This window comes from Gigantopelta aegis, chromosome 9, assembly GCF_016097555.1.
Source record: "Gigantopelta aegis isolate Gae_Host chromosome 9, Gae_host_genome, whole genome shotgun sequence".
NCBI lineage: Eukaryota > Metazoa > Mollusca > Gastropoda > Neomphalida > Peltospiridae > Gigantopelta > Gigantopelta aegis.
Genome location: NC_054707.1, coordinates 78,209,156 through 78,225,743, shown reverse-complemented (window position 1 = coordinate 78,225,743; position 16,588 = coordinate 78,209,156). Strand labels below are relative to the sequence as shown.

Below are 16,588 nucleotides of genomic sequence, written 5' to 3'. Positions count from 1 at the left end.
ATCTAAAACAAAATAAAAATATAAGAAATAGGATAATATAATAAATCTGAAACTAATGGTTTACAATCTTTAAAATGAAATTTCAAAACTTAAAAAAAGGCTTTCAGACTCATTAGAATTGGTCAGCAAATGGCGACTTTCAATGGTTAATGTAACTTCCATGCTGATCACTTTTTACAGATTACCTTACAGATTAACTACTTATAAAGGTATTTAACACAATCACACACTTTTGAACAAACAGCCTCCTACTTTTAAAACATAATGAACAGCCTGAACTTTTAAGTGTTTACCCACAAAGTGATATCATTACTCATAATTATAATATTATTTGTGACTTTACAAAAACCCACCCATTTGAATTCATTAAGAGATATAATGAGTGGACAAATAAACTTCTTCTGCTTTGAGCAAGTTTGACAGCACATGTCTTTTGATCAAGGTGAACAAGGAACTGTTTTATTTAACGACGCACTCAACACATTTTATTTACAGTTATATGGCATCAGACATATGGTTAAGGACCACACAGATATTGAGGGAGGAAACCTGCTGTCACCACTTCATGGGCTACTCTTTTTGATTAGCAGCAAGGGATCTTTTATATGCACCATCCAACAGACAGGATAGCACATACCACAGCCTTTGATGTACCAGTCACGGTGCACTGGCTGGTGTGAGAAATAGCCCAGTGGGCCCACCGATGGGGATCGATCCCAAACCGACCGCGCATCAAGCAAACATTTTACCACTGGGCTACGTCTCGCTCCTCAAAGTGAACATGCCTGTACTTTAATTGGATTGGAATGGATAAATAGAGTAGTCTAGCTAGACAAATGTTGCTGTTGGGTTTTTTCTTTATATATATATATATTTTTTTTTTTTTTTGTTGGTTTTGTTTTGTTGTGGGTATTTTGGGGGTGGTTAGTTTTTTTGTTTGTAATTTTTTTGACCGAACCTTCCATTTCCTTCTTCTTGCGTGCCTCTTCAGGGATATCTGTCTTGATGGGGCCGGTCGATTCACACGGATCACTACGACCGTAGAAGTTCTCCGCCATAACACGAAACTCGTACTCCTTTTCCGGAGTCAGTCCGGTCACATTGTGAAACGCAAATCTGTACAAAAGAAATAATTATAGCATATTAAACAAGCTCCTATTTTGTATCATGTTGATGTCCCAAGAATTTTTTTTTTCAGTTGTCACCTAATGCCACCATATAGGCCAATACTATTTTTTGTTATTTACCAGATAATTGATGGGTGTGTCCAGGACAGCATGTTTGAACCTAAATTGGATAGATATAATCAGCAAAATAATTAAAAATGAAAATGAATGAAATGAAACAAAACATCCACAACTAAAAGAATTACACAAATATATGGTCAAATATGTCCTGCTAATTTCCACCATACCTTGTGGAGGCTGCGCGTGTCCAGTTCATAGATGGGGGTTCCCTCTTCTCCACAATGTAAGCAGTGATAAAACTACCACCGTCATTCAGTGGAGGTTTCCATGACAACACCACAGATTCATCACGGATGTTTTCCATCTTCAGGTACTGTGGTGGATCAGGACGATCTGTAAATCAAACATCAAACAAATTTAAATAAACAAAAATCCGTATATAATTCTTCATTTGAAGGTGGGCAGTAAGTCATCAACCATAACTGCACACAGCATTAATCAGCAGTATATTTAAATGGGTGGACTGTTTAAGTAAAACATTTACTGAGTATTAATGTCCAGACTTAAAAACAGTTGAGACAACTTATGTTAAATTTAAGTTCATTCACACATTAAAAACCACATAGTTATGCCCTAAGTACCAACATTATGATCCATCATATTTTGAAGAATCAATATATTAAAGATAAAAAGTAAAAAAAAAAACATTAGCAAAATGCCTTACCAAGATCTTATGCTAAGGTTTCTAAGAGTCTGGAATTAGGCTCAAATGTAAAATCTGGTTTTATATTGCATGTAATGTGTAAAATGTTAGGAAAGAAAGGAATATCTGTTCAATGACACCTCAGCAGTTTTAAAGTACAGCTATTTGGTGTCAAAACAAATTACATTTTAACACTTGGGGGGAGGGAGAGAGAGAGAGAGAGAGAGAGAGAGAGAGAGAGAGAGAGAGAGAGAGAGAGAGAGAGAGAGAGAGAGAGAGAGAGAGAGAGAGAGAGAGAGACAGGCAGACAGACAGACAAGACAGAGAGAGACGAGAGACAGACAGAGAGAGAGACAGACAGAGACAGACAAACAGAGAGAGAGACAGACAGACAGAGAGAGATTGAAACTTGCTGCAGCCACACAGACAAAAGCATCAAAAAAGCAGCAAGGGATCTTTGATATGCACTTTGTCGTATATAGGACAGTACAAACCATGGTGTTTTTATGTCCCAATCATTAGACACTGGTTGAGACGAAAAAATCACATAGAGGGCATCTACCATACACATGTACATCTCATCACACCACAGGCAAGCATTCAAACCATTGAGCTACATCCTGTCCCTTGTATAGAGTTAGCACACTCTACATGTACATCTCATCACACCACAGGCAAGCATTCAAACCATTGAGCTACATCCTGTCCCTTGTATAGAGTTAGCACACTCTACATGTACATCTCATCACACCACAGGCAAGCATTCAAACCATTGAGCTACATCCTGTCCCTTGTATAGAGTTAGCACACTCTACATGTACATCTCATCACACCACAGGCAAGCATTCAAACCACTGAGCTACATCCTGTCCCTTGTATAGAGTTAGCACACTCTACATGTACATCTCATCACACCACGGGCAAGCATTCAAACCACTGAGCTACATCCTGTCCCTTGTATAGAGTTAGCACACTCTACATGTACATCTCATCACACCACGGGCAAGCATTCAAACCACTGAGCTACATCCTGTCCCTTGTATAGAGTTAGCACACTCTACATGTACATCTCATCACACCACAGGCAAGCATTCAAACCATTGAGCTACATCCTGTCCCTTGTATAGAGTTAGCACACTCTACATGTACATCTCATCACACCACAGGCAAGCATTCAAACCACTAGCTACATCCTGTCCCTTGTATAGAGTTAGCACACTCTACATGTACATCTCATCACACCACAGGCAAGCATTCAAACCACTGAGCTACATCCTGTCCCTTGTATAGAGTTAGCACACTCTACATGTACATCTCATCACACCACAGGCAAGCATTCAAACCACTGAGCTACATCCTGTCCCTTGTATAGAGTTAGCACACTCTACATGTACATCTCATCACACCACAGTCAAGCATTCAAACCATTGAGCTACATCCTGTCCCTTGTATAGAGTTAGCACACTCTACATGTACATCTCATCACACCACGGGCAAGCATTCAAACCACTAGCTACATCCTGTCCCTTGTATAGAGTTAGCACACTCTACATGTACATCTCATCACACCACAGGCAAGCATTCAAACCACTGAGCTACATCCTGTCCCTTGTATAGAGTTAGCACACTCTACATGTACATCTCATCACACCACAGGCAAGCATTCAAACCATTGAGCTACATCCTGTCCCTTGTTAGCACACTCGACAAGCTTGAGATTTACTTCCAAACCAAACAATTTGGGCCCCATTTTACTGATCAATCTTAGCGCTTAGATCATTTGCAGTGCATAAGATAGCTATGCACTTAAGGTGCAGGACAATAACAACAATATATGCCTTACCACTGACCTGGACCTGTAACTCAAAAAGGTCTACTTGAATGTTATTTACTATAGTAACTGCTAGTTTAATTTCGTAAATATTTGCGGACTTATGATCATGTAAAGCAGCGATTTTAGCGCTAAGATCAACTTTAGTGCATAAGATAGCTATGCAATGAAGGTAAGCACAGTGCTAAGATCACTTTGTAAAACAGGGCCCAGGGCAATAACACCAACAAATCCCTTACCATTGACCTGGACCTTGATGATGGCCGAGTCTGCCCCGAGCTCGTTCTCCAGCTGTAGTCTGTATGGACCGTCATCCATCTTGGACGCCTCCTTGATGGTCAGGATGGCGTGGCGCTCGGTCACCTCCTGTACGTAGTGGCCGCCACTTCTCAGTTCAGTGCCGTCACGGATCCACTTGACATCAGGCTTGGGGTTACCAGTGAACGGAATCTTTATCAGAACGCTTTCACCCTTTTCAAAGGTGCAAATATCCCTAAAGCGAGGTGGAACATTTACTTTTGGTGGTGCTGAAATAAAAAAATAAAAATACTACTCAAAAGAATTTAAGGGTCAAAAATTTATAACCAAATAAGTTTCAGAGTGTATTAGATTGATGATGTAAACTACACCCAAAATTTTATTTATTGTTCCATATTTACAAAAAAACACAAATAAACGTCACTGTATACAAGAAAGTCACATGACATGCTGTCAAAGTTGAAGGTTGTCAAACATGGATTTTACACATTAGAACATTCGTTTAATAGTGTGTGAATCCACCCCTGGCACGAATACACTCGACACATCGTTGCCTCGTGCTGTTGATCAGACGTCTGAAGAACTCTTGGGGAATGGCCTGCCACTCTGCCATAAGAAGTTGACCCAGATCATGAAGGTTGGCCGGAGGGGCATGGTTATCCCGAACTCGCCTGCCTAATTCGTCCCAGGTGTGCTCTATTGGGGCCAAGTCAGGTGAATATGCTGGCCAATCCATCCTGGCGATACCTTGTTGTCTGAGAAAGTCCGTTACCACCCTGGCGCGGTGGTGTCTGGCATTGTCATCCTGCAGAACTGCCCCGCCGCCAATCTGCTGAAGGCCTGGGAGAACCAACGGCCGGATAATCTCATTCAGATAGCGGATTCCATTCAGATTGCCATCCACCACATAGAGGGGGGTCCTGTGGTGGATAGAGATGCCGCCCCACACCATGACGCTGCCACCACCGAACCGGTGACGTTGTCTAACGTTAACGTCAGCGAAGCGCTCCCCAGGACGTCTGTAGACTCGAACCCGACCGTCGTTGAACTAGAGACTAAACCTGGACTCATCAGTGAACATCACTCGACCCCACTGAACACGTTGCCACCGCAGATAAAGCGTGCACCAGTGACGTCTGGCCGTTCTGTGACGTGGTAGGAGTGGTGGTCGAACAGCCTGGCGACGGCAGCGTAGATTATTGGCTCTCAGACGATTGCGTATGGTTTGATCAGACACTCGAGTTCCAGTCGCAGTCCGCAGATTGTCACGTAATCGGCGTGCAGTGGTTGTGCATTGACGTAGAGCCATATTGGTGATGTAGCGGTCCTCTCTATCTGTAGTGCTTCAGGGTCTTCCCGAACGTGGACGATTTAGAACAGAATTCGTTGCTTGGTACCGTTGCCACAGTCGGCCAACGACACTCTGACTGACACCAAGTCTCAGAGCAACATTTCTTTGCGTATTGCCATCCTGAAGCCAAGCAATAGCCCTTCCTCGATCTTCGATAGTCAGTTGAAGTCGTACCATTGTCGAATTTGAAGTGTGCACCGTACACGAACGCAAGCTCCAATTATACGGAAATTCAGCATTGGGAACATGGAATACACGTGCAAAGCGTGCAAATGAAGCACTTTGTGAAAAAGCAAGTTATGGGCACTTAGCAGACCTTTCGCTTTCGCCCTAATTTACGTGCAAATGTAAGCATGTTTTCGCTATTAGAACTAGTCGACAGTGTCAATGACAGTGGATTTTAATTCATTTATGGGTTGCTTAGACCCACTTTCGTCAAAATGGAACAATACCATGCGTGACATTATGGTCTAGCTAATATAATTGACATTCAGAAAATAATGTCGAAAATATCGTCTGACCCTTAAATTCTTTTGAGTAGTATATATAACATGAAATCCAAATTACACAATTTTATTTGCTGTTTAGACAGATAGTTAAATAACTTTACAAAATAAATATTAATTGTAATAACCTTTTTTACTGTATCTCAGATAAATTTGTTATAAAAATACTATTTGCTGTTAATTAAAAAACCCATTAGGAATGAGTATTTTCTCTGTAACACATGAATAAATCTGGGTGGTTTATGAAAGTTAGAATTGTATCTCTACTGTGGAATGAGGAAACAAAATAATGGCAGGACCTCAGAATAAACAAGCAGGCCGTATCAGGTTCGGTCAAGAGTGTTTAACGTGCACATTCAGAACATGCTGTTGTAGCACATGGCTGTCCTGGGTATAGGTGTTGGCCTCGGCCAGCTGCAGGCCATATCAGGCCTAACAAATTTTTATATCACCTAAGTTCAAGGGCCATAACTCTTGACTATGAAAGTCAAACTTGATCCGATATGATAAGGAAGGAAATGTTTTATTTAATGATGCACTCAATACATTTTATTTACTGTTACATGGCATCGAACATATGGTTAAGGACCACACAGATATTGAGAGAGGAAACCCGCTCTCTCCACTTCATGGGCTACTCTTTTCGATTAGCAACAAGGGATCTTTTATATGCATTATCAAATAGACAGGATAGCACATACTACAACCTTTGATATACCAATTGTGGTGCACTGGCTGGAGCGAAAAATAGCCCATTGGTTTCACTGACAGGGATCGATCCCAAACCGACCACGCATCAAGTGAGTGCTTTTACCACTGGGTGATATGATAAAGATATATATTTAAAATTTGAGCTCAATATCTTGAGGCATTGCAAAAGAAAATCTAGAAAACTATATGTGGGACAGACAGACAGAGAGATAGACAAATAGACAGATGAATAGACAGAAGGAAGGAGCTGAAACCTATCATTATCATTATCATTATTACCACATCATATAAGCATATGATACAGTGGTTCCCCCACAACCCTGCACCCCACCCCCAAGTGCTGGAGCAAATCTCAAATTTGAGCAAAAAAACAATAGAGATAATCAGGCAAATTTGAGCTTGCCTGAAACCTTTTCACAATGTATTTCCATCATTAGTTGTAATCCATGTAAAAATATGTAATGATTCCATTGCAACCCTATATAGATGTTTTACAGTAGGCTAATGCTAATATGAATAAATGTTGTTATCCAGATTTGGACATTTTTGTTTAATTCGGGCAAATACTGGCCTTTATTATCCATATGGTTCAACATGACCAAGTTAACAATAATCATACGAAGCACATGTGTAATAACAAGTGTAATGACGTAATTTTGGAAAGCGACATCATAACATGACGTTCCTTCTCCAGTCCTAGCTCAGACTGTGCATTTGAAATATGACATAATTTTGTCATCTCCTAGTTGTGGCTGAAACATTCTGAGTTGGGTCTTGTTATTCATAAAGAAAACAACAATAATAATATGGATAATAAAGAAATTATTACACTCGCGTGCGAGTCGTACTAATTTTATGAAACTCGTGTCAGGATTCATGCATTACCCTCACTTTCGCTTGGGCAATACAAAAATCCTGACACTTGTTTCATAAAATCAGTACAACACACAAGCTCGTTTAATAATCTCTATGTCCTCCTACAAGATGTGGAGCACGTACGCCTATGTCACATCACACTTACACCTGATCTCCAGTTCTGCTCGAGAGGTCCTTGACCCGCCTCTGTTGGACGCTCTACATGAATACTCATCTGCATCTTCACCATACACGTTACGTACAACCAAAATCTGCTTGTCTCCCTCAGACGAGATCTCAAACTTGTCGCTATCAAATATCTCACGCGAACCTTTAAACCTGTCAAATTTAAATGAGCCATTTGCAAATATGGATACATTAAACAATTTTAAATCTTAATCACACATGTTATGCACAACCAAAATCTGCTTCTCTCCCTCAGACGAGATCTCAAACTTGTCGCTATCAAATATCTCATGCGAAACCTTTAATCCTGTCAAATTTAAATGAGCCATTTTAAAAATGACAAAATCACAAAACAGTCTAGTTGAATCTGTAAGGACACAAAATACTACAACAAAATTACCAGAAACTAAACTTAATTTATTAAGCTGGGCTTGAATTTAATGATGGCAATGGCAGCAATTTCCGTAGTTGTAATATGAATTGCCATAGATAAGGAAGGAAGGTAATGTTTTATTTAACGATGCACTCAACACATTTTATTTATGGTTATATGGCGTCAGACATATGGTTAAGCACCACACAGATACTGAAGGAGGAAACCCGCTGTCACCACTTCATGGGATACTCTTTTCAGTTAGCAGCAAGGGATCTTTTATATGCACTATCCCACAGACAGGATAACACATACCAAGGCCTTTGATGTACTCAGTGCACTGGCTGGAGCAAGAAATATCCCAATGGGCCCACTGACGGGGATCGATCCCAAACTGATCCTGCATCAAGCGAGCACTTTACCACTGGGCTGTCTCGCCGGCTGCCATAGATTTTTTTTACAAATTGTCTTATTTTTGCTGCTGGATAAGAGTTATTGCTGTTGGCTGATGAGATCAAAACAAAATCTTTATTTTTATTTTATGTTTATTTGTTGCAAATGTTACTGGTTTAAAACTACTGTAGGCCTCACAATTGCTGGAGGTAAGTATTCTTAAGCTGAAAACATGACTAGTTGAAATCACCATTCTACTAATTACAACCACACTATAATGTTTTAAAAACAAAAGAAAAAAAAGACCCCCCAAAAACCCTTCTAAAATACACTAACCATTGAATATCTGGTGCTGGCTGTCCACTGCAAATGCATTCAAAGCGAGCGCTTTTTCCCTCGACAGCCTGGGCTTTACGAAGTTGTGATGTGAACTCAGGAATAACAGCAGCTGCTCAAAGAGAAACAATACTGAGCTAGTGAGACAGACATAGAATTTTACCTATCACACACATAATGGAAATAAGACACAAGTGGACTAGGTTTACAGATCACACACATCATAGAACTCCTAATGGTGGAATATCTTGCAACAAAAAGTTGATTTAACACATTTTCAACTTCTTAAATGTACAATTAATGAGGATCTTGTTTTCCCTATACCAAAATATTGATGCAACTCAACAGTAACATAACAGTAAAAGGAAGTAATGTTTTATGACACATTTTTAAACCAGAGATTACATTATATATTATTATCAAACTATTAAAAAATCTGATATGAAATGGTTTTAAAAACAGCTATGGTTATTATGTGTAAGTATGTAATTATGATTATGGTATTTGTGGCATTTATCTCTTGTCACCTGCTACCCTTTCTGATTAGCAGTAAGTGATATTTTATACGTGCAAGCAAAGCATATTATAAATACAGCATTATTTTGTTTAACGACACAACTAGAGCACATTGATTTATTAATCCTCGGCTAAACATTAGGTAATTTCGACATTTAGTCTTATAGAGGAAACCTGCTACATTTTTCCATTAGTAGCAAGGGATCTTTTATATGTACCATCCCACAAATAGGATAGCACATACCATAGCCTTTGAATACCAGTCATAGTGCACTAACTGGAGTGAGCAATAACCTGATGGGGATTGATCCTAGACTGACTGTGCATCAGGTGAACACTTTACCACTGGGCTACATCCCACTAATGCTTAGAGAGAAAACCTGCTACATTTTTCAATGAGTAGCAAGGGATCTTTTATAAACCAGTCGTGCTACAAATAGCCCAATGGGCCCACAGACAGGGATCGATCCTAGTTCAACCATGCATCAGGTGAGCGCTTTACCACTGGGCTACACCACCACTACCTCCACCCCCCAGTTTCACCTCAGAGTCACATGAATAAACATACCTTTAGGATCTTTAATATACCACTAGGCTACACCACCACTACCTCCGCCCCCCAGCTTCACCTCAGAGTCACATGAATAAACATACCTTTAGGATCTTTAATTTACCACTGGGCTACACCACCACTACCTCCGCCCCCCAGCTTCACCTCAGTCACATGAATAAACATACCTTTAGGATCTTTAATTTACCACTGGGCTACACCACCACTACCTCTGCCCCCCCCCCCCCCACCTTCCCCTCTCTCCCCACCCCCCCCCCCCCCCAGCTTCACCTCAGAGTCACATGAATAAACATACCTTTAGGATCTTTAATTTACCACTGGGCTACACCACCACTACCTCCACCCCCCAGCTTCACCTCAGACTCACATGAATAAACATACCTTTAGGATCTTTAATTTACCACTGGGCTACACCACCACTACCTCCGCCCCCCAGCTTCACCTCAGAGTCACATGAATAAACATACCTTTAGGATCTTTAATTTTCACGCTGTTCGAAGCCATCGATGGCTTGCTCATTCCCGACTCATTTTCGGCAAACACGCGGAACTCGTATCGCCGGTCTTCAATAAGGTTGGGGATGTTGATCATGTTGGTGATACAGGGGTTCAAGTTGACACGGGACCAGTTGTCTGTGCCATGTTCTCGCTTCTCAATCCAGTACCCGGTGATACGGCCACCACCATCAGACCGAGGCTTCTCCCAGGTCAGACTGACAAAATCTCCACCAACCTCAGTGACTTCAGGTATTCCAGGAGTGTCAGGAGCATCTGTAGATAGCATTATACATCAGAAATATCATTAGAAATTGGAAATATTATACATTGGAAACAGCATAAGACATGGAAATATTAGACACTGGAAATAGCATTAGCCTTTAGAAATAGCATTTGACATTGGAAATACCATTAGACATTGGAACTATCATTAGACATTGGAACTACCATTAGACATTGGAAATAGCATCAGACATTGAAACTACCATTAGACATTGGAAATATCATTAGACATTGGAACTACCATTAGACATTGGAAATAGCATCAGACATTGAAACTACCATTAGACATTGGAAATATCATTAGACATTGAAAATACCATTAGACATTGAAAATACCATTAGACATTGGAACTACCATTAGACATTGGAACTACCATTAGACATTGTAAATACCATTAGACATTGGAAATACCATTAGACATTGGAAATACCATTAGACATTGAAACTACCATTAGACATTGGAAATATCATTTGACTTTGAAAATACCATTAGACATTGGAAATATCATTAGACATTGAAAATACCATTAGACATTGGAAATATCATTAGACATTGGAAATACCATTAGACATTGGAAATATCATTAGACATTGGAAATACCATTAGACATTGGAAATATCATTAGACATTGAAAATACCATTAGACATTGGAAATATCATTTGACATTGAAAATACCATTAGACATTGGAAATATCATTAGACATTGGAAATACCATTAGACATTGGAAATATCATTAAACATTGAAAATACCATTAGACATTGGAAATATCATTTGACATTGAAAATACCATTAGACATTGGAAATATCATTAGACATTGGAAATACCATTAGACATTGGAAATACCATTAAACATTGGAAATACCATTAGACATTGGAAATATCTTTAGAAATTGGTGTTTTAGTCTTATGGGCCCAATTTTACAAAGTGATCTTAGCACTAAGATCACTTTAAGTGCATATTTACCTTATTCACTTAAGGTGATCTTAATGCTATGTTCGCTTTGTAAAATGGGGCCCAGTACTGTAATTTTCTGTGTACTGCCTGCTAACCTGGATAGTTTGTAACAAGTTGTAATTTGGTTTCAGATATAAAACATAGTAAAATAGCCTGCTTCAGTGGATAGTCCATGGAACATCTGCATGAAAGACTTTACCAACATGAGCATTGTTTGTATACCTGTACCAGGTAAGCTGACTGCTAAAGAGTTGGTTTTATTGTAATATCCCCCTGTTACTATGGCATTCCCCCAGCAAGATCTCCATCACAATAGAAAAATCTGACCAGCCCCCTAACTTGTAAAACTTTTAAAAGTCTGGACTTAATCTTTCACTGTCTGGAGACTTAATGCATTGTCAATGAAGCAGTTACCATGTTATTAAAATATGGACATTACAATTTTTACAAACATGGGCCCTGTTTACCAATCCACAATTATTTCTAGACTCGTAGGAACTGGGGAGGGGGACCTGTGCCTCACCCAATGAAGGACGAAAATGTATGTTTTTTGTTCTACTTTATAAAAATAAAAATCTGGGTTGTGCTCCATCCTAAATTGTATTCTCCTCCACTAGATATTGTGCCCCTCCATGCCAGATGTTGTTCCAACAGGCCTGAATCAATCAATCAATCAACCATCTGGCACCTGCTTACATCCACTGAAGGTTCAAGAATGTCTGTCTTCAGCACAACCTCAGAATTTCCCAATTGACGTGTCCAAGATAGAGCTGACAATCATCACAGAGTTTATACAAAGTAGTTCTAGTAAGATGCCAGTACAGCTATCAAGTAAAATGCTATTTTTGCTGAATCTTTAACAAAGATGGCCACTCACCAAACGGCATCTTGGCAACGATTGGATTCTCAGCTTGAAGGTGGTCTCCCTCACCATGCTCATTGATGGCACACACTCGGAACAAGTACTGGTGGTTTTCATACAGGCCTTGCACGTCAATGGAGGTGTCCTGAAAACAGATCACAGCACTTTGCAGAAAACTATATACACATCATAAGCATACAGATTGGATAATACAAGGTTAATACAAGGTTATTATTCTTGACCATAACTAAAGGGAGATTGGAGTGTTTTTAGTTATCTTTTTTCAAAGTGCTCTCTATAAAGCCCCTATATTTCTGAGTTCCAGTTCTTGTCTAACAGCTACCTAGCTATTTCAGGCTAGGTAGAGCCATATTATTAGGTTGTGAGTTTGTAAAATTATTATTCCTTTAGAATTTTGTAATAGATATGAGGATCATGTTCTGAAATACTTGCATATCCTCTTCACATATTTAACAAAGGCCTCAGGAGCAGGATGCAGAGGGATGGGAGGTGGTTGGGGGCATCCCTCCAAATCTGAAGATAATGCATTGCTCCACACAAATGCAAATCAATTTCAGTGGCGGATCCAGAAAATCCATTTGGGGGGGGGGGGGGGGGCAATGACATGAGGTGGAATGCCAGTCTGCCTCTGAATTTAATATATAGCTGGTGCTGTAATGTTTAACTATTTGATAAATTCATATCTTTTTATTACGTAACTTATGGTAATGAACATCAAATGCCTAACAAGTTAACCTTTATAATTAAACCCAGATGATTAAGAAAACTTGAATGTTTTGATTTGAAAAAAGCATTAAGCTTGGACTGTACCTTGCAGTGGGAGGACACAGTGATCCAGTACGGTTTGCCAACCTCCTGCCTCTCAACCAAGTAGCTGGTGATTTTTCCGCCACCATCTTCTTTAGGAGGTTTCCATGCCAGCCGACAGGCATTCTTAGTTATATCAGAAACATTCAGAGGACCCGTCGGTGATCCAGGTGGGCCTAGGTAAAGAAAAATAACAGTAAAGTGTTTATATTGTTAATACACTGAACATTTATTGTGAACTCTGTTTAGATGAGAACACAATCACAAAATGTAATGTTACAGCAGTTACGTAATCATTAGAGGGCTAAATTAAGTATGTCCTTTTAAAAAGTGAATGGGTCCCCCTAAGTAACACCAGATGGCTATGTCCCTGGGTATAAAATCAAATCAGAATCCAAGAAACACATGTTGTAATTGGCATGATCACCAGTCATTTATCAATAACTATATAAGAAAAAAGAAAAAAGGAACATAGATATTTTTCACCGATATAAAGAATATAAAAACTGAATAGCAATTTGGTAAACATGTGATTATGATTATTTTTTAAAACACACTCACTGACGACTTTTAGTCCGAAGTTGGCACCAACAGTTCCACTGTCATTGCTGATTTCAACTTTGTAAGATGCTGTGTCGTCTGGATCAACATCTGAAAGTTTGTATTAGAGAGATATATAAATTGCTGATCTATTAAGTATATAACAAGCTGATCTTCTCACCACTGTCACTGTTCGTATATCTGACATGAGCCATTTCCATTAAATGTCCAGGGCCCGTACTTTCGAAACCATCTTAGTGCTACGAAATCGTAAAAGCATTATAAGCTATGATGTCACTATGGCATGTGCTATAGTGATGTCATAGCTTTCAATTTCATAGCGATGAGATGGCTTTGAACATATGGGGCCAGGTGATCTGTTGTCACAAAGATTATTTTGAATGGTTAAAGTTAAAAGTTTCTTGTTTAATGACACCACTAGAACACATTGATTTGTTAATCATCAGCTACTGGATGTCAAACATTTTGTCATTTTTACATATAGTCATAGAGAGGAAACCTGCTACATTTTTCCATCCCACAGATAAAACAGCACATACCACGACCTTTAATATACCAGTCATGGTGCACTGGCTAGAATGAGAATATAGCCCACTGACGTGGATCGTACCTTAAACCAACAGCACATCGGGCAAGCACTTTACCACTGGGCTATGTCTCACCCTATTTGAATGAATACAACTTGTTTAACACTGTCAATGTCTCACCCTATTTGAATGAATACAACTTGTTTAACACTGTCAAAGTCTCACCCTATTTGAATGAATACAACTTGTTTAACACTGTCAATGTCTCACCCTATTTGAATGAATACAACTTGTTTAACACTGTCAATGTCTCACCCTATTTGAATGAATACAACTTGTTTAACACTGTCAATGTCTCACCCTATTTGAATGAATACAACTTGTTTAACACTGTCAATGTCTCGCCCTATTTGAATGAATACAACTTGTTTAACACTGTCAATGTCTCGCCCTATTTGAATGAATACAACTTGTTTAACACTGTCAATGTCTCGCCCTATTTGAATGAATACAACTTGTTTAACACTGTCAATGTCTCACCCTATTTGAATGAATACAACTTGTTTAACACTGTCAGTGTCTCACCCTATTTGAATGAATACAACTTGTTTAACACTGTCAATGTCTCGCCCTATTTGAATGAATACAACTTGTTTAACACTGTCAATGTCTCACCCTATTTGAATGAATACAACTTGTTTAACACTGTCAGTGTCTCACCCTATTTGAATGAATACAACTTGTTTAACACTGTCAGTGTCTCACCCTATTTGAATGACTACAACTTGTTTAACACTGTCAATGTCTCACCCTATTTGAATGAATACAACTTGTTTAACACTGTCAATTTCACATGCAAGCACACTTTGGATTGTTTCATTGAAAGGTCATCATCTGGACACAAGACAAAATTGGGTTTGATGATATCTATTTGAATGAATACAACTTGTTTAACACTGTCAATTTCACATGCAAGCACACTTTGGATTGTTTCATTGAAAGGTCATCATCTGGACACAAGACAAAATTGGGTTTGATGATATCTATTTGAATGAATACAACTTGTTTAACACTGTCAATTTCACATGCAAGCACACTTTGGATTGTTTCATTGAAAGGTCATCATCTGGACACAAGACAAAATTGGGTTTGATTATATCTATTTGAATGAATACAACTTGTTTAACACTGTCAATTTCACATGCAAGCACACTTTGGATTGTTTCATTGAAAGGTCATCATCTGGACACAAGACAAAATTGGGTTTGATTATATCTATTTGAATGAATACAACTTGTTTAACACTGTCAATGTCTCACCCTATTTGAATGAATACAACTTGTTTAACACTGTCAATTTCACATGCAAGCACACTTTGGATTGTTAAAATTTGTAGCTAAATATCAAATTTCAATTACACTTATTACACACAAATCATTTATCAACTACAAGCACTGCAGAAAACTGGTTTTACCATTTCATATGTTTAAATTTGTTGCAAAATATCATATATCAATAACCACATTATCTGTACAAAACTTGTGTTGCAATTTTCTTTTAAAACAAAATAGAACACAACAAAATAAAACATTTATGAAATATCAAATTGCAGTTAGAATGATTATATATAAACCTGTCAATAACAACATTATCTGCACAAAACTTGTGTTACAATTTTCTTTTAAAACAAAATAGAACACAACAAAATAAAACATTTATGGAAAGCAGAATTTCAAATATTTTTTTTTTTATAATAACATGTTTATAAAAAGTTAAATATTTGTCTAAATCTTTCTTTATGATTATGGACACAAACTAACCTTTAATAATGAGAGTCACGTAGTCATCAAAGGTTGAAATCTTGATGCGGTCGTTCTCGAGCAGATCTTTGTTGTTTTTCTTCACCTTGAACTCGAATGGACCAGTGCCAGAGAAGGGGATTTTGATCTTGAACTGATCTCCTTTCTGTACCTGTTGATCCTTGATGTCTTTCTCAAGTTTCGGTGGAACTGAAAAGAGAAGGCACAAGTAATACAAAATACTGGATTAAAATAAAGGTGAAAAAAGGGAAAGAGTGTTTGGTAAATGACATCTCCGCAAATGTTTTAACTATTCATATGGCTATTTGATGTCTTAAATGTAATTATTTTGACACCTGATCTATGGTAAAAGGAGGTCCACTTGAATAGACTATTCAAACAACAAGGGATCTTTTATAATATAATATAATATAATATAATATAATATAATATAATATAATATAATATAATATAATATAATATAATATAATATT

At 38.4% G+C, this 16,588-nt stretch overlaps 1 protein-coding gene across 5 annotated transcripts in view; it reads right to left on the bottom strand.

Moving 5' to 3' along the window:
• Positions 1-755: 755 nt before the first annotated feature.
• Positions 756-16,588, bottom strand: part of LOC121381335 (twitchin-like) — a 214,064-nt gene continuing 198,231 nt past the window's right edge. For all 5 annotated transcript variants that reach the window (XM_041510607.1, XM_041510609.1, XM_041510610.1 and 2 more), the window contains 10 exons: positions 16,116-16,304; positions 13,769-13,858; positions 13,211-13,383; positions 12,395-12,524; positions 10,245-10,547; positions 8,691-8,802; positions 7,569-7,741; positions 3,961-4,248; positions 1,415-1,580; positions 756-1,116 (listed from right to left, as the gene is read on the bottom strand). In XM_041510607.1, coding sequence (XP_041366541.1) covers positions 825-1,116; positions 1,415-1,580; positions 3,961-4,248; positions 7,569-7,741; positions 8,691-8,802; positions 10,245-10,547; positions 12,395-12,524; positions 13,211-13,383; positions 13,769-13,858; positions 16,116-16,304 — 1,916 coding nt within the window. In that variant the 3' untranslated portion in view covers positions 756-824. The remainder of the gene's footprint in view (positions 1,117-1,414; positions 1,581-3,960; positions 4,249-7,568; positions 7,742-8,690; positions 8,803-10,244; positions 10,548-12,394; positions 12,525-13,210; positions 13,384-13,768; positions 13,859-16,115; positions 16,305-16,588) is intronic.